Source organism: Mesocricetus auratus, unplaced genomic scaffold, assembly GCF_017639785.1.
Source record: "Mesocricetus auratus isolate SY011 unplaced genomic scaffold, BCM_Maur_2.0 Super-Scaffold_100007, whole genome shotgun sequence".
Classification (NCBI taxonomy): Eukaryota; Metazoa; Chordata; class Mammalia; order Rodentia; family Cricetidae; genus Mesocricetus; species Mesocricetus auratus.
Window position 1 is genome coordinate 75,509,771 of NW_024429191.1, and position 23,806 is coordinate 75,533,576.

Below are 23,806 nucleotides of genomic sequence, written 5' to 3' on the forward strand. Positions count from 1 at the left end.
ACGGCACTTGGGCGGAGGACACGGCGCCGCCGGCCACGCGTCCGAACGAGGTTTACTCACTCCAGCTGACATTCCCTTGAGAATCCTAAGTGCGTGTGTGACCCGGAGCGCGCCCCCCCCCCCCGCGCGCCGTTTCGGGGACGCCGCACCTCACAGGGAGCGCACGGTGGCCGCGGGGCTTGGCTGTGGCCGAGGCTGGCGCGCTCGGCGTGCTCGGGCGGAGAAGAATGGAACGCAATTCGGGGCGGGGAGAGCAGCCCGAAACACGAACTCAGGCGCTGAGCCAGAGACACAATAACTAGCCGAATTCGAGAGGCCCGGGCGCAGAAGGAAGCGACGAGTCGAGAGAGGACGGGCGCCTCTTTGCCGCCAGTGCGCCTCCCTCGCCACCGCCGAGAAGCCGGCGAGCGCGAAGGAGGACTGTGCGAGCCGACTCCTACGGTCACCCTCGGGTCCCCTGCGGCCCCGGTCCCAGACAGAGGAGGAAGGAGAGCTGGAAGAGACGGCGCCGAGGAAACGAATCGATTCTGCGTTACCACGAGAACCGTGGACCTCATTAGTTTTCTCCATTTCGCTTACTCGTTACATCTGATTTATTGGGGGTGGCCACTGTGACTTTCCCTTCAAAGAGCTGAATTATCCGGCCTGAAATGCCTTTAAGCGCCAGCACGGTGGGTTGGCTCGAGTAGGGAACGAATCTTCCTGCAGCTTCTGAGCGCCCACCTCCTCTCCTGTCCCTAAGCTCAAAGCAGCCCCGAAGTTGGGGGCCTCCGGACTGAGTGCATTTACACCCTGGCCCGCTTAAGCACCAGGAGCCCTGTGGACGCTGGCGGTCCAGTGACCCACCGCTTTCAGCCCTCAGCCCGCGCTGGTCGAATGACAGTGGAGAGGAAGGGCGGAGAAATTTCCGTCTAGACCGAGCGGGAGAGGACCCGGGAAAATCGGTCACCTGCTTCCCAGACCCTACATCGGGCACCACGAGCTCACAGGCTACTGTGGAAAGGGGACTCGGGTTAGACACGTCCACTGTCATCAGGGTCAGTGTGTCCCCGCATCTGGGATTCTGTTATAGGGAACACAAGTGCTCAGCACGAAGGGTACCGCAACAGGGTCTCCGTCTCTGCCTTTTTCTTTTCACTAGAAGTCCCCGAACAAGAGAAAACTGAGGGGCGTCGGAAATCTCGATTCCATCAAACAACAGCACCCAGGAAGGTCTGGCTGCCCCTGGCTACCTTGCTTATTAAATGGGTATCCATTTACTCCTCAAACAGCTATTAAGTTCCAATCCAGAGTAAACCGGAGGAGAGTAGGATCACGCCGAAGACCCACTGCTCACTAAAACTCCAACAAATAATTGTTAGCATCTCTGTTTTATCAGAAGAACCCCTGACTCAACCCTTCCCACACCTGAAGTTCTCCAGTCTTTCAGTCTTTATTAACCATCTTAGAAGCACCTGGCATATGCCAATGTCAAGTATTGCTTTAGGCACAGCAGGTAACGCTGGGCTTTGACATAGAACAGGACCAGTGAGGAGAAGCCTGGAAAGACCCGTCTCTATCCGTCTTGAAGTGCCAGGTGATCCTCTAGACTTGTTCCTATGTGGGGTGTGCAAACATGGGAGACGGGGTCCAGAAGAGACTTCCTTTGAGCCAAATACCTAGAGAACGGATTGAAAGAGCCCCTTGCACGTTCTCTTTAGGGAAGGTAGAGGCTTCCTGCCCACCTCAGCCAATGCTCCTCTGCAGACATGAAGAACCCCTGCTTTTCATGCTGTCTGTCTGTATCTTATTCTGTCGTCTAGTTGGTAGCAACTTGTAGGGAGGGTCACTGTCAGTCATAAATCAGAGGTTCCCAAAGGGCAGAAACCTGGGAGGGACATCCAGGCAAAGACTGCTTCCAGCGCACACTAGCGCCTTGCAAGGATGGGATCCTTTTAATATGGTGACAACGGCCATTGCTTTCAAGTGCAGCCTCACCTCTGCCCTTTATGCTTCTCCCTCCTGCAAACAACACCCTCTGTCCATCTAGGCATCCGTTTCCTCATCAGCGCCCCTCTTTTCCTCTGCCCTTCTCTGCAGATCGCAGCTGGGGTCTTCCTCTTCCACCTGTATCCCTCACTTTGTCCCCGAGGTTGCTTTTCTGCCTCTTTCCTCCGGAACGGATGTCCTATTTCAAGTTTATATCGTCCACTGACAATGGAAGGCTGTGCAGTCTCCACAGCAAATTCATCCTTAATCCTAGGGAAAAATGCATTGTGAAACATGGCAGAAACCTGTCTTTGGCTTTCCTGTAATCCAGACTGAGGACACCGGTGGTCAGTGGAGGTGGCGAGACGTTAGAGAGAAATCCTGTAAATGAATTTCTAAATATAAATGGCTCGGTACAAAATTTGGTTTATGTGATTTTTTTTTAAAAAAAGGCCTCGAACCGTCCCTGGGTGGGCTCGAACCACCAACCTTTCGGTTAACAGCCGAACGCGCTAACCGATTGCGCCACAGAGACGGTGATAGCTGCTGGTGAGACAGAGAGCCGAGTCAATAGAAGCGACCGCGATATGGCGCAAGAGCAGCGAGAACGCAAGCAGTCATAGAAGCTTTTCCAGCGAAAGAAATCCGATCACGTAGAACCCGGGTGGGTTAATCTCAGGAAGGAAAGGCGAGGGACACGCCCGTTCCACCTGCGTTGCCCCGGAGCGGTTGGCCTAGGTTATCCTCGGTTAGTGACTTAGATGTAGAAGGACACAGAACATTCCTTTGTAGAGTGAAGAGAGACTAAAGGCTATGTCAGTCGACCTGCAGGGATGGAGGGAAGGGACTCCAATCTGTAGCCCCCCCACCAAAAAAAAAATTCTCCTCTGCAGCTGAACCATCGCAGCACGAAACCTCGGTCGTCTGCCCATTCTGCAATGAATGAGCGCCCTCGGTATGCTCGGCGCCAGGGGGCATTCGTAGCTCCGCAAAGTGGCCGGAGCACTGTAGTTGTAGGGATTTGTGAATGAATACATGAAGTCATCTAGCTTGAGTAAAATGCCCAACTCCTACAGCGCCGCAGTAAGCCCTCTGCGTACAGCCGAAGCCCTGCAAGGCCGCGTCCCAGCCCACGTGGTGCCAGCTCCGCCCCCTCCCCGGGTCCGCCAGTATCCCAACATGCCCCGGACCGGAGGCTCTTCCGCACTCACAGTGACTTTTCACTTTCCGCTTTCCATACCTCCGTTGTGGTGTCTCAACCAAACTACGCATATTTTGTGACTGACGGGATAATTATCCAATAGAAAGCTGAACTGGTCAGGCAGAGTCGGCCCACCAGCCAATAGGGAGACTCGACGAGAGCGGTGTACTCGAGAAAGCCAGAGCCGGTTTGCAGGAGTCGCAGTGGTGATCGGAGTCCTGCTAGAGCGCAATCATGGTGAGAATGGGGAGTAAGGGGACTAAATCTGGGATGGGAATTGAAAGCATGAACGGGTAAGGCTTGGATTCGGGACGGAGAGGGCCTGGTGGTCATTAGAATGAGCATTGCAGGACCGTGCAGATGAGTGCGGTTCCTGGGTGCCGCATCGGGTCCATCTTAGGACTGGAGCTCCCGGCGTCCAGGCGCCTCCGGAGACTGGGCTGAAGGTTATGGCAACACCTAACTCCACGAACTGAGCCCTTTTATTTGTCTGTCTCCAGTCTATTATGTCCTATAACGGAGGGGCCGTCATGGCCATGAAGGGAAAAAACTGTGTAGCCATCGCTGCGGACAGGCGTTTCGGGATCCAGGCCCAGATGGTGACCACGGACTTCCAGAAGATTTTTCCCATGGGTGACAGACTCTACATAGGCCTAGCCGGGCTGGCTACCGACGTCCAGACAGTGTAAGTCACCCAGAGCTCCACCTTCACCCTGGTATTTTCGACTTGTCTTGAGCAACCTGATGTCAGCCATCTGCCAAACACCACCACTGCTGGACACTGTAGCCATACAGAGATGTGTCCCAGACTGGGGGTGTTGACGCACGCCTTTAATCCCAGCACTCGGGAGGCAGAGGTAGGCGGATCTTTGAGTTCGAGGCCAGCATGGTTTGCAAAGCTACACAGAGAAACCCTGTCTCAAAAAAACAAAACATAGATGAGTCCCAACCTACGTTTTCCAGCATTACTCTGTTCTGGACTCTGTGGGAAGCATCTTTGTCAGGGGATCCATTAATCATGGTATTGATATTACTGGTTAGCTGTCTCACTGAAAGCCTCAGAGAATTTTTTGTTCAAGATGCACATTAATGAATGCCAGCCAGGATGGTAGTGCAGGTCTCTCTAGAGCCAAAGGCTGTGTGTGTCCCCCTAAAGCATTAGGTGACTGGCAAAGCAGACATACTGAGTGATAACTAGCCCTGCTGAGCTGGTAGGTTTTAACTCCCCACCTACCTAGTTGACAGAGCTTAAGTGAGTTGAGAGTCTGAAAGGGGAGCAAACACGTCATGGTGTGTGATGGCCCTAGCATGGGGTAATGATGGCTGTGGTTGGTGGTGGGGAAAAAGGATGGGACTTTAAAAAGTAAAATGTATCGATTTTTGTCCTTGTTTTTATTTGATGTGTGTGGATGTTTTGCCTACATGTATGTCTGTGCACCACGTGTGCAGTCCTGCAGAGGCCAGAAGAGGCCATTAGACCTCCTCCCCACCTAAGTTGCAGATGGTTGTGAGCTACTATATGGTTGCTGGAAATAGAAGTTAGTTCTTCTGGAAGCGTAGGCAGTGCTCTTAACTGCTGAGCCATGTCTCCAGCCCCCACATTTATTATTTTATTGTGTTTGGATGCCCAGGTGCCACATGTGTGTAGAGTTCAGGGGACAGCTTGCAGGAACTGGTTCTGGTCAGGCTTGGTATTAGTTCCAAGGATGGAACTTTGAGTTGTTGCTGACTAGCCTTAGTGGCTGTTGTGAGGCCAAAAAAAGATTCATTCATTGATTCCATGAGCCTTGAGGTTGAGTCAAGCCTCCTCCCCCTTCCCCTTCCTCCTGTTACTAGAAATTGAGACCAGGATTTTAAATGCTTAAGAATGTGATGTGTGTGCTGTTGGACTATATTCTCAAGCCCAAGCCCTCATATCCTTTTATTATTGTTTTATTATTATTATTAGTTTATTTTATATGCATGGATGTTTTGCTACATGTGTTTTGTGCCAGCTGCATGTTGTGGCTCCGGAGGCCAGAAGAGGTTGTTGGATTCCCCAGAACTGGAGTTGTAGAAGGCTGTTAGCTCCAGTGTAGATGCTGGGAATTGAACCCAGGCCTGCTGGAAGAACAGTCAATGCTCTTACCCACTGAGCCATCTCCCCAGGCAATCCCCCTCGCCAGGCCTTTTATTTTAATGTAATGCAGGCCATCCTCTGTGCCTGAAGGTTCTGCATCAGATTGAACTAGCTTGAATGAAAAGTATTCTGTGGGAATGGGCTGTAATTCGATGACAGAGTATATGTTTAGCGAACATAAGATCCTGCATTCAATCTCTAGCATTAGGGAAAGGGAAAAAGTAGTTCCTGTTTCTAATCCCAGCATTATGGAGACTGAGGTAGGTCTGCCTGCTTGCTATGGGCAGCAAGTCCTCATTCTCTAGGCCTCGGCTTCCTCATTTATGAGATGAAGTCAAGTTTACCCCAAGACCTCCATTCCTGTGTCTTAGGAAGCCCTGCATTGTTCAGCAGGTGTGGCATTGGTTGGTTCGATGCAGGGACTAACCTGGAGCTCTGAGGTGGCCCTGGGGGACATGAGGCCATTCTTTGTAGGCACCTTCTCATCAGTGAGTATAGCACCTGCTCCAGCATTCCCTGGTAGGGACAGAGATCCTGTACCTCCCCGTGTTACTCTTGACTGTGCGGTTAAAGACTAGAGGACTTTTTTTTTTTTTTTTTTTTTTTTGGTTTTTACGAGACAGGCTTTCTCTCTATTGTTTTGGAGGCTGTTGGTCCAGCCCAGCCTCGAACTCACAGAGATCTGCCTGCCTCTGCCTCCTGAGTGCTGGGATTAAATGTGTGCACCACCACCACCACCGCCTGCATGACTAGAGGACTTTGAGCAATGATTCACCCCCTGCTTCTCCTCCCCCAGTGCCCAGCGTCTCAAGTTCCGGCTGAACCTGTATGAGCTGAAGGAAGGGCGGCAGATCAAGCCTTACACCCTCATGAGCATGGTGGCCAACCTTCTGTATGAGAAACGGTGAGCGGAAGCAAGACTGGCAGTCAGGGGAGGTTCAGATGTGAGTTAGGCAGAGTGCTGTGGAGTGTTCTTGTGGGGACACTTTCTCCCTGGCTTCTCTCTTTCATTTCTTTCTTTTTTTTTTTTTTTTTTTTTAACGAGACAAGGTTTCTCTGTATTGTTTTGGAGGCTGTCGGTCCAGCCTGGCCTCGCACTCACAGAGATCCACCTGCCTCTGCTTCCCGAGTGCTGGGATTAAAGGTGTGCACCACCACCCACTGGCTGAGCACTTGTAATTCTTGTAGTACACCCAGGTTTGATTCCCAGCACCCACAGAATAATAGCTCACGTCTGTGACTCCAGTTGCAGGAGGTCTGATGCCCTCTTCTGGCTTCTGTGGGTACTGTATGCATGTGGTGTACAGACATTCATGCAGACAAAAACACTCATACACATAAAGATTCAAAAAAATTAAAATAAGATTGTTTCTAATTTAAATAAAAAATATTTTAAAATCTCAAAAAAAAGTTGAAGGTCATCATATGTTAGAAAAGGGTGATACAAGTTTTAAATATCTTGTAAATTTGATGCTCAGGAGGCTTGAGAAACTCAGGACCATGTTACTTCTGGCACATAATTAAACACAAAATAAAGTTTTAATAAAAGAAACAACCTTGCAGCCGGATGTGGTGACACAAGCCTTTAGGGAGGCAGAGGCAAGGGGGGGAATCTCTTGAGGCCATCTTGATGAGTTCTAGGACATAGAGAAACTCTGTCTCAAAAAACAAACAAACAAAAAAAGGCAGCTATAAACCAAGGAGACAACACAGGTAGTTTCTGCTGGGACTGGCCATTCAGTATTGGTTTGGTTTTGTCTGTTTGCTTTTTGACACAGGAGCTCTGTGTAGCCCTGGCTAAACTAGAAATCACTATGTAGACCAGGTTGGCCTCAAACTCCGAGAGATGCTCCTGCCTCCCAAATGTTGGTATCAAAGGTATGTGCCACCCTGCCCAACTTGAAGTTGTCCATTAAGATCCTAGGTTTTGTTTGTGGTCCAGGCTGGTGTCCAGCTTGATCCTCCTGCCTCTTGAGTACCAGGACCAGATGTGTGCCACCAAACCCAGCCACTTTTTTTTTTTGGTTTTTCGAGACAGGGTTTCTCTGTATTGGAGGCTGTCTTGGAACTGGCTCTGTTGACCAGGCTGGCCTTGACACTTTTGGTTTTTTTAAACTTTCCCACAGTACTGGGTGGAGCTCAGACATTGAGCTCCCTGTGTGCTGGGCATGTGCTCTGCCAGTGAGCCACACCCTGGCCAGTCTCAACCTGTTTCTAGAGAAGCAGAGGTGAGCAGCACAGACAGAAAGGGCAGTCACAGGGGGAGCTCTGGTAGTGGTGAAGATGAGAAGGCGGAATTCCCAAAGGAAGACTAGGAAGGGGTGAGGGCCAGGCGGAAGAGAAGTCAGAGGGGCGTGAGCATACCGAAGAATGTACCGGGAGAAGGGGAATGGGCTGCACAGGTCAAGCCACAGGGAAAGGATGCTTCCAAGCCCCTCCCTCGGCAGATGAGTGTGTGAAAACCAGTTCTCTTGAACTCTGGACTCTCTCTCACCCTGGCCACAGGTTTGGTCCCTACTATACAGAGCCTGTCATTGCTGGGTTGGACCCGAAGACCTTTAAGCCCTTCATTTGCTCTCTAGACCTCATCGGCTGCCCCATGGTGACTGATGACTTTGTAGTCAGTGGTACCTGCTCTGAACAGATGTATGGGATGTGCGAGTCTCTCTGGGAGCCCAACATGGTAAGTTAGCAACACCCAGCAAGGCTGGCCTCTGAACCCGCGCCATTATAGACGTTTGTGCTGCGGGAAGTAGAGGGGAAGGTGTGGCAAGAGAGCAGGCCGCAGCTGCTGCTCCGTCTGAGGGTTTCCAGCCGTTCCACCTGGGCTGGCTGACCGGGAGGAGAGCAGCCTCTGCTGACCCACCCTGCTCACATGCTTACTACCGCATCATACTGGGTTTCTGGTGTCCTCCCCTATGACTGGCAGCACACAGGGTTTCTCTGTGTAACAGCTCTGGCTGTCCTGGAACTCGCTCTGTAGACCAGGCCTTAAACTCACAGAGATCCGCCTGCCTCTGCCAACTGAATGCTGGGATTAAAGGCGACATTCTGTTCTGTCCACCATTTACCTCAGCTATGAATGGGAACATTCCTCAGAGAGGGGATGAGAAAAGAAATTAGATCTATGCATCACAGGGAGGCAGTGAAGTGCTGCTCTTCTGCTCTGCAGGCTTGGGGGAAGCCAAGTCCAAAGTGACCTCAGGGGCTTACTGCCTTTAACAAGGCAGGTCATTCAAATGTGTTCACACTCGTAGAGGAGGAGGAAGAGGACAAAGCAGGCCTGGGCGCCAGCAGGACACCTGTCCCGGGATACAGGCAGGGCCAGTTATGTCAGTGAGTTGAGAGTCCCTGTGAGAGGAGGAAGCTCGGTGAAGTGAGGCTGGAGAGAAAGGCGGGGTTTAAATGCGTCCCTTCAGTGGAAGGGACCTGAGGCATCCAGGCTACAGCCTGCCTTGATTGTGGTCACTCACCTCCAGGAGATGCTGAGGTCCTGACTGGAGACAGTGAATCCAAGGTGGAGAATTGAGGAGAGGGGGCTGGTTTGAGGAGTGGGCTTGTAAGATTGGACAGGCTGAGTTTTGACATACCTGAGGGTCATGCAGGACATCTCAGGCTGCTGAGAACTACACCTGAATCAAGCAGAGCTACCCTTCTTTTACAATGGAGGAACTGAGGCCTGTCACTGGATATAATTATGACACTTGCCCAAGATGGTACTTTGAGGGTTGAAGTGTTTTCTTCGTCCTGTTTCTTCCTGAGGAAGGAGCTGAGAAGTTTCCATATCCAAGGAACCATCCCTCACACCAGGCATGGCAGGGCCTAAGCAGGGCAGCTGGAGTCCAGAAAACAAGAGGGTTGAGAAGGAACACATCCCAGGTCTGAGAACTCTCTTCTGTTGGCAGGACCCAGAGCACCTGTTTGAAACCATTTCCCAAGCCATGCTGAACGCTGTGGACCGGGACGCTGTATCGGGCATGGGCGTCATTGTCCACATCATGTGAGTATGACTGGAAGAATTCTAGAAGCTTCAGACACTCGTGCCACTCCTTCCCTAGCACACCACTTACCTGTACGCCCTCATCAGGTCAGGTGCAGCCCAGAGAGGTACCGCTGGAAGCACGGGGGAGGCTGAGACAAGAGGACTTTGAATTTAAGACTAGCCTGAGATGGGAGGGATGGGCGGTGGTGGCGCACGCCTTTAATCCCAGCACTCAGGTGGCAGAGGCAGGCGGATCTCTGTGAATCTGAGGACAGCATGGTTTACTGAGTGACTTCCAGGACAGGCTCCAAAACTACAGAGAAACCCTGTCCTGAAAAAACAAAACAAAAAAGGAAAAGAGGGACAGAGAAGGGAGGAGTGAGCCAGCAATAGGCCCAGATGGCAGCCTGAGTGTGCAGCCGGACTCTCCAGCCCTCTGTTGGTGATAATCTGTGACCCTGAGTCACCTTCCCTATTGGTGTCCCCAAAGCTTCAGAGATGACCATGGGCAGCAGCTTCCTGCAGACTGCGTTGCTGGTGGCTCTCCATCCTCCACACGCCCTCTAGTCTACAGCCCTGAACTGTGTGCATGGTTCATGTCCCACGTCCCAGCCCCCAGCCAGACCTGAGATGTGTGCTCCCTGTTTGAGGCTGTCACCAGTCACCTGATAGAACGGAACAGTGCCCCTTCTCCTAGTGGGGCCTGCTTACTACAAGGCCACTTGTTCCTTAGGCCTGGGGGGTGTTCTGGTCCTTGACAGGGTGTCTCAGTTCAGCCCAAACCATAATAAAGCTCCCCTGCCCCTGCCGCCTTCGTAATGGTCTGTAGGGCAGCACGTGCCAGGCAGCCTTTCCCATTCTTACAACTGAGGGTCAGAAGGGAGGCAGGCAGGCGAGAACAGTAGACATGATTATTTGTATGTGTCTGGTTTTTCTCCCTTGGCAGTGAAAAGGACAAGATCACCACCAGGACACTGAAGGCCCGGATGGACTAACCCTATACTCTGGTCCCAGTTTCCTTTTGTTGTTTTTCTTTTTAATAAAATTACTTTTCTTTCACTGCTACTTGTCTTTGTTCCTTCAGCTTTGTCCGCACTGGGGACAGAGTCCAGTACAAAGAGCTACTCTTTGGGTTTTCCTTTTTGGTGTGGGACTTGAACCCAGGCCCTTGGACATGCTAAGCACACCTTCTGTGGCTGAGCTACACCCCAACCCTGTTTTCTTTTGGACTTGTCTTGCTTCTTTGGCACACATGGGGCTCCGTCCTAGTCACCTGTTGACGTCTGCACTGGGCTGGTCACTTACACAAGTGTGCAAATCCACTTGCTAAGTGGTGTTGCAAGGATATAAATGAGTGTTCGTTTGACCCCCCAAACCTAGACCTCCTTCATTAAACTCTGCTGGCAGTCTTCCACCATTCTTCCAGTGCTTCTGTGGAATTTGGCCAAGGACTCATGAATGATCTATGTCAGTATTTATCTTTGTCTTCTGTTCATCACCTGGAGTGGTGGGACCCAGTCTTCTCCTCCAAGATGGTTTCATTAACCATTTGGAGCACTATCGGGCTCACAGTAGGTAATCTTGAAACCAGCAGTAGATTCAGTACCCAGTAAATGGATGTTTGCATGGTTCCCAGGGAGCCTCTGAATTGTCTGGAGGGTCCATCCAAATTCCTGTTTAATTTTTTTTTGTAGTGTTGGGGGAAGGGAACACAGGCCTTCAGTATTGGGCAGTATTATACCACTGACCACACCCCAGGCAGGCTTGTGTCTACCTTCCTCTGCAGGGTGGGATTTGGCTGCTTTTTTTTTTTTTTTTTCTTTAGCTTTCTGAATCAGAAGGTCTGGGATGAGTTAAGAGTTTTGTTTCTGAATCTGAGGTGTCACTGATAATGGCTTGGTCCAGGTCCACATTGAGTCACTAAACTGTGTGCGTGTGTGCGTGCTGGGGCAAGCACTCTATCACTGAGAAACACCCCTAGCCCACGGTGCTGTTTTCAAAGCTACACAGCCAGTAGGGATACATGGCTCTAGCCATTGTCTTATCGCTGAAGTGAGGGAAGGGCATGGTGCATGACACCGTATGTGGCAGGCACCCTGCTCAGTGCTGTGAGCGCAGTGCTGCTCATTGTGTTCAGTGGGCTGTTGTCATACTGTTTCTCCAAACCACACACTGATTTTGCCCAAACTGCTTCTAAACTGGGACAAAAACAATTCTAATTCGGAAGAGGGCTGGGTTGTATCATCAAAGGATTCACATACCAGATGTACACAAAGCTTTTTGAGTTTTATTTTGTCCTCCGGTTGGAGACTCATTTTAACACGCATGCATTTTAAAACAGCAACAAGGGCTTGAACTGTTCAGAGCAGACATTAGACAAGCACAGGGGTGAAAATTCCTATTTAAAAAAATGGAACTTGCAGCCAGAAATGGAGAAGTCACATGTGGTGGGTAGTACTTTATCCTTCGGTCCCAAAGGTGACTCCAGACTTGGTTCACGTTGTGTGTGTTCAATGTTCTGACCTGCTGCCGAGATGGGCCAAGCAGACGGGCTCCCCCTAACTGTATGGGCTCCCATCTCACAAAATGGTTGTGGGCAAGTGACAGGCTCTTCTAGTGTCTCCCAGCCCCATTTCTGGTGTCTCAAGCTGTTAAAGGACAGCTGAGTGTCATTTCCCCGTGAGTCACTCTTCCTAAGTGGCATGTTTCAGAGGAGGACTGGGACCATGGCTGGAAGATTTGGGGCAGCTGTCTGAATGTGTTTCCCTTTGGACCCCAACCACCATTACTGCCACAAAGAGGTGAGGTCTCTAAACTCGGGATAACACACACACACACACACACACACACACACACACACACACCACACACCACACACCACACACCACACACACACACACACACACAATGGGAGGTGGGATTGGCTATCCGGGAAAGTCCTGGGTCTTTGGTCGGCCTCTCCAGGCAGACCTGGCACACTGAGGACAGGAGGGCTCCACAGGACTCCAGTCTCTCCTGCCTTGAGCCCTGCCAGGGGACCCGTTCAGACCCAAAGCCCAGGGTGAAGAAAAGTGTGGCGAGGGGAGAGGAAGAGCTGCCTGGGGTGGGGACTATAGTGCCACTGAGAACAGCCTGGGGCCACTCATGGCGCCAGCCACAGACCAGTAACCCCTGAGCTAGATAAGGAGAGAATGAGCACTGCAGCAGACCACACCTCTTGCCCTGCCCCGCAGGCTGACACAGGGAGGGGCTTAGACTAGGAACACAGCTGAGGCCATTAGTGTCCGTTAGTTTTCCTTTCAGCTCTCACTTGAGCTGCATATGAGACATACTTTCTCAGCTTCACACTTTCTACAGGAGGGATGGGGACCAGAGAAGTTGTGACTGGATGCTACACAGTAAGTGCTGGATGAGGAACTGGGACTAGTATTCCCTCTCTTTTCCAAATCCAGGCCTCACCCAATTGTCTGGGTCTTTCTGCTGAAAGTTCTATTCCTGGAAGACCCAAAAGGATTCTGGATGCCATAAGACGGTTTGGCCGTTCATGGCCCTGAGGAGTGAAGTTAAGGGTCTCAACCCCTGCTGTCCAGAAGGTGAATGGTGGGACTCCAAAAAGAGGGAGCAGATAGTGGTGTGCGTGCGTGCGTGCGTGCGTGTGAGAGAGAGATCACTTTGAAATTGAAGCCCAATAGCACTTCTTTGTCACAGAAAGGAAGAAAACTTATATGAACCAAGATAAATAGCTTTTAAACATATGAGTGCCAAAAGAATCAGAGGGCCAAACCCAAGGTTTTGAACACAGCACAGAGAATGACCTTGAAAACACAACATAAAGTCCACCAAACCACAGCTCAATTAGTTTGACCCACTCAACAATACTGTCAGGAAAACAGAGCATTTGAAACAGAATGCTACTTCTCAAAATTGTAAACAATATACAAAAAAAAAAAAAAAACAACCCACAAAACTCAATGTTAAACAAGTTAGATACCCGGTAGTTGCTTTGATAAGATTGTTACACTTTTCATATGCATGACAATAGGATCGGCCAGGAGTCTGGCTTCCAAGCTTGGGGCTCCTGGGAGCATATCCAGATTTTTCACTCTTGATTGTGGGGTGGGGTAATCATGTCCAAACATTATTCCTATATAACCCTCTCGTAAATTAAAAACATTTCTCCATGAACCATGTGGTTCCGAGTACTTCCCCAAGACTCTGACGGCTCTGCCCCAGAACCTCATACTCTTCTTGGGAAGGAGTGTGGCCCTCACCTGCCTCACCAAGGGCTTCCACCCAATGTGGTGGTCCTAGAGAAAGGAGCCCATCTTGTTTCCTTTCTTAGTGCTGGGTAGAGAGGACACTGCACAATAGCTCTGGCTCCCAAAGCTGAGCTCGGCTCGTTTGGGAGGCGGTCACAGGAAATCATCTATTCACCCGAGATAGTTCCACAAACCCGCTTCACATCTTTGGGGTTATCTACACATTTTCCATCTCATCCTAAATTCCTGATTCCTTCTGAGGGGTTGGGAGGAGGTAGGAAGGTACCTCTCCCAGTGAAGGCCAACGGGCCGCTCTTCCTGGCCACCAGCTGCTCTGGTGGCATCAGAATGACTTTGTATAGCTCCCTTCTGAGGCCCTGGGCCGGGATCCTGAAGGAGGCTGCAGGGTGTGGCTCTTTCCGAGGAGGCCGGTAGGCAGATCCCAAGTTCAGAAAGGTAAGAGGGCAACAAGGAGACCAGCCCCGAGGCTGGGGATGGGTCAAGCCCCACAAATGGCCTCCAGATAGGCTTTCCTGGGTCACATCCTCAAGTGACTCAAGCAACCTCGGGTGGAGCACCTTGCTGGCTGAAGCTGTCCAGGGAAGAAGTCACAGGCACAGGGGGCCAGACACCTACATGGTAGGCCAGGGCTTGGAGTGGTGTCTCTGCAGTGAGCACCCGGGTACTTAGGGCTCTGCCCCTGACCACATGCTGCTTACAGGTGACTGCACCAAGTGGTCAGGAGTTAGGATAAGGATGATGCACACGACCCCGTTTGACACATCCTAGTTTCTGGGATTTTCCCCAAGGGAAACAGCCATTGAAACACAGGTCCTGATAATTGTGAGACACTTTCTAGTTCCCCTTGAGCCAGTGGGAGGCAGGCTTGACAGACAGGGAAACTCCTGGGCAGAGGCGTAGGTGGCTGGGCTGAGAGCGCTGGGTTCTTTGAGAACCAGTCGTCTGAGGACCCAGCTGCTTTCTGGTCACTCACCATCTCATGAAGATGAACCTGTTCCCCTCTGAGGCCTCTGACTCTGGTCTGAGATGTTGGGGTCAACCTGCCATGTTCTTCTGCAAGGACAGGATGGCGGAGTGACTGTTAACACTTCACTTGGATCCAAGGAGGAAACATGGAGGGAACTATGCACAAAACTCCATGAAATTAAAAAGTCCTTCTAGGTGAGATCAAACACGGCTGACTGAGGTGTCTGACCTCCTCTCATAGTGTCAGAGCAACTGCTGTTCACGGCCCTTGTGCCAGGCTTAACTGAAGGGAGCTGAGGACCTGACTGGAATCGGGAAGGTGGCTAGGGTGAGGACACAGAGCAGTATAAATAGCAAACCTGGAGCAGTGAATTTAAGAAACAAACCCAAATAAACCCACAAAAGGCATCTCTAGCCCCCAGGTATGGTCAAAGGTTACAAGATGCCAAAGAGGGAACCCGGCTTTAACCAGGGACAAAAGGGACCTATCAGGGGTGAGCAGGAAGTAAGGCTACATCCTGTGAACACATCCCCTCCCTCCCTGATAGACTTGCTCTGTGTCACAGGCTGCAGTCCCTTTCCTAAAGCCCTCTTGACCCCCCTCTGCTCCCCACCCGCCCTTCTAGCCCAAATACACCCTTTCCCTCTCCCGATCCCCGACCCCTTGTCCAGCAGTCTGGCCCTGCAGAAGGTAGAGACGACTACGTCAGGATGTTGGACATGAACTCATTGAAGCGTTTAGAGTACTGCTCCGGATTCACAGTGGAGATTTCAGCCCCTGCCTGAAACACACAAGATACGGACATGCATCAGACACTCAACCACAAGATCTGGAGGTGAGAACTGAGTCACCGGCTCTTCTGGAGTCTCTCTCTCTCTCTCTCTCTCTCTCTCTCTCTCTCTCTCTCTCTCTCTCTCTCTCTCTCTCTTCCCCCCTCCCTCTCTTTCTCTCTCTCTAACGAAAAGCAAACAACAAGAAAAAACAATCTAAGATTGCCGGCATTGGTGGCGCACGCCTTTAATCCTAGCACTTGGGAGGCAGAAGCAGAGGCAGGTGGATCTCTGTGAGTTCGAGACCAGCTTGGTCTACAAGAGCGAGTTCCAGGACAGCCTTCAAAGCCACAGAGAAACCTTGTCTCGAAAAACCAAACAAAAAAATCTAAGATCAGCGTTCTCAACTTTCCCTTGAATTCAGTTCTTCGTGTTGTGGTAACCCCCAACTACAAAATTATTTCATTGCTACTTCACAACTACAATTTTGCTACTGTTATGGATTATAATGTAAATAATCTGATATGTGACCCCCAAAGTGGTTGCAACCCCGAGGTTGAGAACCATTGTCTTAGACAAGAACATTTTTCTAGACAGTTTTGGATGTGTGCCCATGCTAAACCTGACTCACACAGTCTCCCTGCCTCAGCGTCCCAAGCACTGATGTGTCTTTAGGCCATGAGCCTGTCTCCCAGCATCAGGGGTCACCACGCTGGGCAGGCCACCTCAGGAAGTGGCCTATCGGTTATGGCAGTTTCCCCGGGCCCACTCCTCTGACTGATGCACCCACTGAAGCAGCAGAAAGGCAACGTGGAGGTGGCACACGGGCCCTGGTCTCTGTGAGGGTGATGTGTGGAGAACAGCAGCCATACCCGCTGAGAACCGGCCTGTGGGAGCAGTGTAAACAGGCTATTCTTGGCTATCTAACAAGACGCATAACAGCCCAGCAGCCCTGGGGAAAAGGAACTGGTAGCTTGGGCCCAGAGGCCAGACAACTCCAGGGAAAAACAGGTTGTGTTTATTACCTGGTGAGGGGAGGGAATAGAACACAAAACAGGCAGTGGGGAGCACAGGGAAGGCAGTGGGGAGCACAGGGAGGGCAGTGGGGAGCACAGGGAGGGCAGTGGGGAGCACAGGGAGGGCAGTGGGGAGCACAGGGAGGGCAGTGGGGAGCACAGGGAGGGCAGTGGGGAGCACAGGGAAGGCAGCCATGTTGCTTTCTCTCTTTGGGCTTTCTGAGGAGGGTGCAGATGTGCTCCGTTGGGCTGGCCCTGAAAGAAGCAGAGAACTCACCCCATGTTTCACTGTTTTGGCAGCGTGTGCAGCTTTCTTCTTAGTATCATAAGGTGTGAGGATGTCGATGATGGCCATGAAGTAGACCTCCTTCTTAGGGGCACCTGCACAAAGAGGACATCAGGGACACACCTGTAACCCTGGAAACAAGGTTTCTTACAGTCACATCTCCTTAGACCTTCAGCCACTCCGTGGGACTGCAGCAGCAATACAAAAAGGTCTGTCCTTCCCGTGAACCGCGTCTCATCACCCAAGACAGCCTGAGCAGTGGCACAGACATAAGAGAAGGAACCACAGGTTCCAGTTCTCAGGGTGACCTTAAATAGAAGCCTTGCAGCAGGAGGCGGCAGGCACATCAGCAACGAATGAGGCGGGGTGCAGACACCCCAAATCCCAACCCTGAGCAGGAGTACTCGGGGCTGGCTGGGCAGAGTAGCACAAGCTCCTACTTACTGTCATGGCTTTTCATGGCGTAGACGTCGACTGAGGGGTCGAACTCGCCTGGGCCAAAGAACCGGGGGAAGCTGAGGAGGTTGCCAGGGCTGTCTGGAGGTGTGCCGTAGGAGCAGAGCAGGCCACCGCCCACCCCATCGTTCTCACACTCCTCGTCCTCCGCTCGCTCTTCCACCTCCATCTCCTCCTGCTCCGCCCGGTCCACATCGTGGATGCCCACCAGGAGACTGTAGTCCATGATCTTCAGCTGGGCAAGGAACTACGGAGGGGAGAGCAGGAAGATGTGGGGAAGGAAGGGTTACATGGGAGGTCGCAGTGGCATTGAGGAAAGAAAGCAGCCCTTTCATTCATTTCTACACAGGCTTCAGAAGTGGAGCAGGAGTAAGACAAGGTTGTCTACTGTGAGAGGGGTGTCTAAGGACAGGCACACTCAGCAGGACAGTGGGAGAGGACTCCCTGGGGACAAAGTGCTCCCTGCCAGAGGAAGAGCTGCCGGAACCCTCTGGAAGGACAGTGCAAAGACTGGTGCGGCCCAGCAGTTTTTCTCTCAAACCACAACTCTCAACTGCTTCTGAGTCCTAAGCCAGTGTAGCATGCTGGGATTCAGAATTTTTTTGCAGCCAGGTATGGAAAAAAAAAAAGCACAGATTTTCCCCCCTGGCACTCTGCAGCCAGAAGCAGACAAATCCACCTGAGTTTGAGGATAGCTTGGTTAACACAATGTGCTCTAGGACAGCCCGGTTTACCCTGTCTCAGCCCTACTCCAACCCAATAGAGAGAGAGAATCGAGAGGGGGGGGAGGGAGGGAGAGAGGGAGGGAGGGAGAGAGAGAGAGAGAGAGAGAGGGAGGGAGGGAGGGAGGGAGCCTCAAAACAAAAAAGAATTTTAAAAAAAATGTATTTAATACATAGGACTAAGCTGAAGAGTTGGCTCAGTAGTTAAGAATATTGGTCGAGCTGGGCAGTAGTGGCACATGCCTTTAATCCCAGCATTCCAGAGGCAGAGACAGGCCAATCTCTGAGTTCAAGCCAGCCTAGTCTAAAGAGCAAGTTCTAGGACAGACAACCCAGTCTCAAAAATAAAACCAAAATGCAACTCCAGTCCATCAATCTTCACTGTAGGTCAAAAGAAGCCATATGTAGCAGGGAAGAATTCTGAACCCTCCCTTGGGGAAACAGGGAGTCAGAGCCAGGGAATGTATGGTTGGAGAGCCTTAACAGCTGGTTTCCCATCACTCTAATGCTGGATACGGGAACTCCATGTGTGACATGACTAGTACAGACTGGGGGAAACATTCCACACTGGGTAACAAATGCCGCTGGTAAAACAATGTGTGGTGGTTAGAACGAGAATGGCCCCCATGGGCCATATATTTGAATACTTGGCCCCCAGTTGAGAGAATTGTTTGAGAAGGATTGGGGGTGTGGCCTTGTTTGTAGAGGTGTGTTGTCACTCGGCTTTGAGGTTTCAAAAGACCTGCACCATTCCCATGGTGCTCTCTGCCTCCAGACTGTGGGTAGATGTGAGCACTGGCTGTTCTTGCTAGCAAGCTTCTGCTCTGCGGTCATGGACTCTAACCCTCTGAAACCCTAAGCCCAATTAAATGCTGTTTTATACGTTGTCTTGGTCATGGTTTTCGTCACAGCAACAGAAAAGTACCTAACACAGTATGCCCTTGTGGAATGCCCATCTGTACAGGCTTGAGGCGTGACTCATGCTGACACCACTGACACCCCTCAGGCCACCGCCCATTCCTTCTATGCACTCCTGGGAACAATGAGCTCCAGTTTTTGAAGGTTAAAGAGGTTGGGAACAGGATGAAGACAGTGGTTAAGTAGTACCTCAACGTCCCGCTTCAGCTTCTCCAGGAAGTTCTTCTTACTCTCCTCTCCCACGCGCAGCTTCTGTCCTTCATTGAGGAAGTCATTATCTTTGAATGTTGGCAAATCCTTGGCCTGGGAGAGCAACAGCACAGTCAAGTTAGACAGGCTGACTCACTCGCCTGGGTAGAATGGGCTCTGCTGGGCACAGAGTGCGGAGGGGGAGGGTCCTTAACACAGGATGCTCGGCAACAGCACCAGGGCTGACAGACTCAGGTGTGAGACAGACAATGACAGCAAATGTGCCGTGTATCAGACAAGGACCGGGCAAAGGATCCGCTCCTGCTGAGCCAGGACCACTCAGAACACAGGGAGTTATTCACTGACGCAGGCTGGACTGTGGCCTAGAAGCCTGCTTCATCCTAGCAGAACCACAGAACCCAGCAAAGGCAGAAGCAGTAAAATACTGTGTATGCCAAGGACAGGCAGGCACCTGATGACACAGAACATTTCGTGGTGACAGACTGCATGTTTGGGAGCTGGGCTGGGGTCACAGAGGGGAGGTGACAGGTGGCCAACAGAAGGTGTTACCAACTGCAAGCGGCCCTTCAACCCCGCTCAGCACCAACCTACCTTTTCCTTGTCACTCGCTTCTCGGGCAACAGTAGAACCCTGGAAGAAAAAAGCCATCAGAAGTCCCGCTGAGCTAAGGCAAACGCCCCCTGCAGGTACACACGTGTGCAAATGGGAATACAACATACATGCACCTTTGTTGGGGTCAGAAGTAGATATCAGGTGTTTCCTGCTTTTTGTTTGTTTTGTCTTTTTGAAACAGGGTTTCTCTATGTAGTCCTGGCTGCCCTGGAACTCACTATGTAGATCAGGCTGGCCTCGAACTCACTGGGATCTGCTTTCCTGCTTCCCCAGTGCTGGAATCCCTGCCTTTTTTGTTGTTGTTTGTTTGTGTTTTGGACAGTATCTCGTACTGAACTTGGAGCTCAAAGAGTTAGCTGGCCTGGCTGGCAAGCAAGCCCCAGTAACCCTCCTGTTTCTGCGACCACACTTAGCTTTCACTGGGGAGGTGGGGACTGAACTCAGGTCCTCAGGCTTTCACAGCGAGCACTCTACCCACTGAGCCACCTCACTAGCCCCTGAGGCACACTCCTTTGAACAGGCAAATGTACACTAGACACTGGAAGAGACTGATATGGTTAGCAAGTGAATGGAAACAGACTTGTTGGTGTCTGAGAGGAGCCAGAAGGCAGCCACGGCCCACTCTAGAACAGCCATTTCTTGAGCTGACGATGACTAAAAGGCATGGTAGATGCTCAGTGAACAAGATTGCCCTGGAGGCCTCAGCTCCCCCTCTCCCTGAACTCTCCTTATAGCAGTGGAGACCTCAGCTCCCTCTCTCCCTGAACTCTCCTTATAGCAGTGGGGACCTCAGCTCCCTCTCTCCCTGAACTTTCCTTATAGCAGTGGCCAAAGCATTCATCACGTGGTGCTAAGTGGTACAGGGAGGAGACACTGCAAGCGTGAAGTGCAGGGCTGGACCGTGCAGGGGTGGCCGTGGCCAGGCCTGCTCCTGGAAGGGAAGCAGGAAGTGTTTAGTTAGGGAAAGAGGAGGTGTGGAGGAGTACAGGGCTGCTGGGAAGGAGACTATTCAGACAGCACATATGAAACCCTGGCCAGGGGGAGGGGAAGGGCTGTGGGTTACAAAGGAAATGAGTGTAGCTGCAGCAGAGGGAGGGGACAGCAATGCCAGGCGACAGAAGTGCATCCTTCTTAGAATCTAGAAATGCATTTGCGCTGTCCCTTCGTGGTGTCTGGACAAAAGCCAGAGCGCACGCAGCAGCACAGCCCTCGGAGTGCTCATCCCACAGACAGGAACTGAAGAGACCAACTGTCACACATATGGTACACCTAGGGCTTAAATAATCTCTTTATTACTGTCACCTTGACGTCCAACAGTCTTTGGTCTACAATAATTAGGCACACCAACTCTAGAGTCATCTATCTCACTAAGGTGTGTGCACCAGCCCTCCCGATACAGGAAGCTGGAGGAGCAGTCTCTCCAGGCCTCAGAGAGAACAGTGGACACACAGGGGAACACAGAGATCTTTACCTTGAGGTCATATTTACGATGTACGGTAAGCCGATGACTGAACACATTCCTGGTGACAACCATGTACGTTTCCACACCATCCACAGTCAGGCGGTACATGCCTAGGAACTGTGGCAAGAGGGTATTGCCGTGACACTCCACTATGAACTAGAATGGAGAACAGGGAGAGAGAAAGCTAAGAGGCAGGAAAGCACTAGGAATGATGGGGACTCTCCAGACCAACATGCTTTCTGAGATTCTACTTCTAGACTCGCGGTTTTCAAAACAGGCTCTCTAGGGGCTGGAGAGAGAGTTCAAAGGTTAAAAGCACTGGGTGTTCTTCTAGAAGACTTCAGGAGAACCAAATGACTATATGACCAAATGACCAACAACTCTGACTATAATGTGGTTTAAAACCCAGGGTTTCTGCTGTGACATCCAAGACCAGAAGTTCCCTTTACCATTTCTTACTGCCTGGTTACCAGGCGTAGTGGTTAATTTCAATTGTAACTTGACTGGGTTAAGAAGCACCTAAGAGGGAGCAAGAGAAGTGGTCCAGTAGTTAAGAGCACTGGCTGCTCTTCCAGAGAACCTGGATTAGCTTCCCAGAATCCAGATGGCAGCTCACAATTGTTTGTAACTCTAGTTCCAGGGGTTCTGACACTCTTTACTGACCTCTCTGGGCACCAGGCACTCATATGGTGCATATACATACATGTAGGCAAAATACCCATACACATAAACTTATTAATTTTTTAAAAAGTACCTAAGCCAGGTGGTGGCGCACGCCTTAATCCCATCACTCAGCAGGCAGAGGCAGGCAGATCTCTGTGAGTTCGAGGCTAGCCTGGTCTGCAGAGCCAGCTCCAGGACAGCCAGAGCTACACAGAGAACCCTAACTTGAAAAAAAAAAAACAAAAAAACAAAAAAAAAGTGCCTAAGAGATTAGTACAACACCCTTCCGGGGACAGAGGATATATTTCAGAGCCAATAGGAACATGAGGGCCTGACCTAAGGAATGATTTAGTCTACGGAAGACATTAACATTACTGGTGGGAAAGGTGAGGGGCGGGAAGAGCTGGAGGAAGTGGGTAACCGGAAGAGGCGTGTCCTCAGGAGCTGTGTCTTGCTCTAGCCACCTCCTGCATGTCCTTTCTTTGATTGCAGACAACAGGAAGTAAGCTGCTGTCCCTTGCTACACACTTCCAGCCCTGAGAAGCTCCGCCTGCGTTCAGTCAAACGACTAAGTTCCCCGAAACCACATCCAAAACAGAGCCTTCCTCTTCCTTATTGTTTTTTTTTATTACATTTCATTGGTTTATTTTCGAGGCACTCCATGCTTGTGGAAGTCAGAGGACAACTTGCCCACAAATTCTTTCCTTTCATCATGTGGACTGAACTCAGTCATCGTATGTGGTGGTCTGGATGAGAACGTCCTTCATAGGCTCAGCTGCTTGGACGCATGGTCCTCAGTTGGTGGCATTATTTGGGTAGGGTTACGGGGTGTGGCCTTGCTGAAGGAAGTATGTCACCGCAGATGGGAGCTGAGGCTTCAAAGCCACACATCACTCCTAGTTTGCTCTCGTGGCTTGCCGCTGTTCCAGCTGCCCCACCTCTGCTCTGCCGTCACGGATGCTAATGGTCTGGAACCGCAAGCCCAGATAAACTCTTCTATAAGGAGCCTTGGTCATGGTGATGAGCCCAGCAACAGAAGAGTCACTAATCTATCGGGCTGGGTGGCAAACACTCTTACCCACTGAGCGACCTCATAGGTCACAGGTCTTCCATCCTTTAAACTGTTTCGGTCAGGTATTGTGCCACAGTAATGAGGAAAGGACTAATGCACGGGGAAGCACCTGCCATTACCAGACTCTCTTCCGCTCTCCCAACCCATCCTCCACAGCCCAGGCCTGGGACTCACCATACCTGGTGGTACTTCTTTAAGATGTTGTGCATCTCAGCCACGTCCTCACTTGACACGGTCTTGATGACAAAGCGCCGGTCATAGGTGGTGAGGAAGCGTGTGCCACACCTGCCTTGGCTGTCACTGTTGATAGGGGCACTGCGTGTCACTGAGTTCTGAGGAACCAAAATGAAAGAACTGATTTTAACGAGGAGCACGGTATCTTTTTTTCCTTTTCTTTCCCACAGTGCTAAGCGGTGAACCCAGGGCCTTGCACACACTCGGCAAGCACCCGACCACTGGGCTACCTCTCCATCCCTAAGATTCTGACCACAGTTCTGAATCTTTTCCTACAGACTGAATTGCTTAAAGACCAGCAAGGCCAAGACTGAGGTCCCCATGGTGAACCTTCCCTAACCCCCTTCCACTTGGAGTGTTCTCAACCCTCTCTAAAATTTTCTCCAGGTGATGGGAGTTGTTCCTACCCTTGACCTCAGATTAGGCTCTGTGGGTGACGTGACCGTGCTGACCCAGAGAGCTGCTCTAAAAACCAGAGCTGCCTCAGTGTGAGGGGACTGAGTTCCAATCTTGACCCTCACAAGCAATGTGGCCTCAAGTGAGCCATTTAAGTTCCTTGGAACACAGGGAGACAGACCAGGAAGACCATCCGAGTCTCCTAGGTAACAAAGCTTAGTAAGGATTCAGAAGGCCCACTATAGGAAGCAATGGATATTTTTCTATGAATTGATCCCATCCTTTGGAAACACCACCTAAGGAGACAAGTTGGTCTCGTGTCTTCCCAGTGCCTCTCTGGTATAGGCCTTGCTCATCTGTGTCCTGGAAGGCAGTGCTAGGAGCCCCCGTGGCTCTGTCTCTGGCTCTCCTTAAGACCTGTGCCCCCATTATGGTCAGACGGAGAAGCCCAAAGAAGGCAGGGCAGGTGAAT

The 23,806-nt window shown here is 51.1% G+C and overlaps 2 protein-coding genes and 1 non-coding gene across 3 annotated transcripts in view; 1 reads left to right on the top strand and 2 right to left on the bottom strand.

Annotated features, from left to right (window-relative positions):
- Positions 1 to 2,429: 2,429 nt before the first annotated feature.
- On the bottom strand, positions 2,430 to 2,503 carry Trnan-guu. Its single transcript has one exon. It is a non-coding gene; the product is annotated as a tRNA-Asn (tRNA).
- A 753-nt stretch (positions 2,504 to 3,256) lies between these two features.
- On the top strand, positions 3,257 to 10,329 carry Psmb3 (proteasome 20S subunit beta 3). The gene is made up of 6 exons (XM_013117599.3): positions 3,257 to 3,406; positions 3,670 to 3,854; positions 6,085 to 6,192; positions 7,794 to 7,971; positions 9,194 to 9,288; positions 10,217 to 10,329. The coding sequence occupies exons 1-6, from the start codon at positions 3,404 to 3,406 to the stop codon at positions 10,263 to 10,265; spliced, it is 618 nt and encodes a 205-aa protein (XP_012973053.2). The 5' UTR covers positions 3,257 to 3,403; the 3' UTR covers positions 10,266 to 10,329.
- Positions 10,330 to 11,537: 1,208 nt separating this feature from the next.
- The window catches only part of Pip4k2b (phosphatidylinositol-5-phosphate 4-kinase type 2 beta), a 29,060-nt gene continuing 16,791 nt past the window's right edge, over positions 11,538 to 23,806 (bottom strand). Inside the window, exons 4-10 of the mRNA XM_040749614.1 lie at positions 22,884 to 23,036; positions 20,979 to 21,125; positions 19,487 to 19,525; positions 18,875 to 18,988; positions 17,034 to 17,292; positions 16,581 to 16,684; positions 11,538 to 15,298 (exon numbers count right to left, since the gene is read on the bottom strand). Of these exons, the coding sequence (XP_040605548.1) occupies positions 15,218 to 15,298; positions 16,581 to 16,684; positions 17,034 to 17,292; positions 18,875 to 18,988; positions 19,487 to 19,525; positions 20,979 to 21,125; positions 22,884 to 23,036 (897 nt within the window). The 3' untranslated portion in view covers positions 11,538 to 15,217. The remainder of the gene's footprint in view (positions 15,299 to 16,580; positions 16,685 to 17,033; positions 17,293 to 18,874; positions 18,989 to 19,486; positions 19,526 to 20,978; positions 21,126 to 22,883; positions 23,037 to 23,806) is intronic.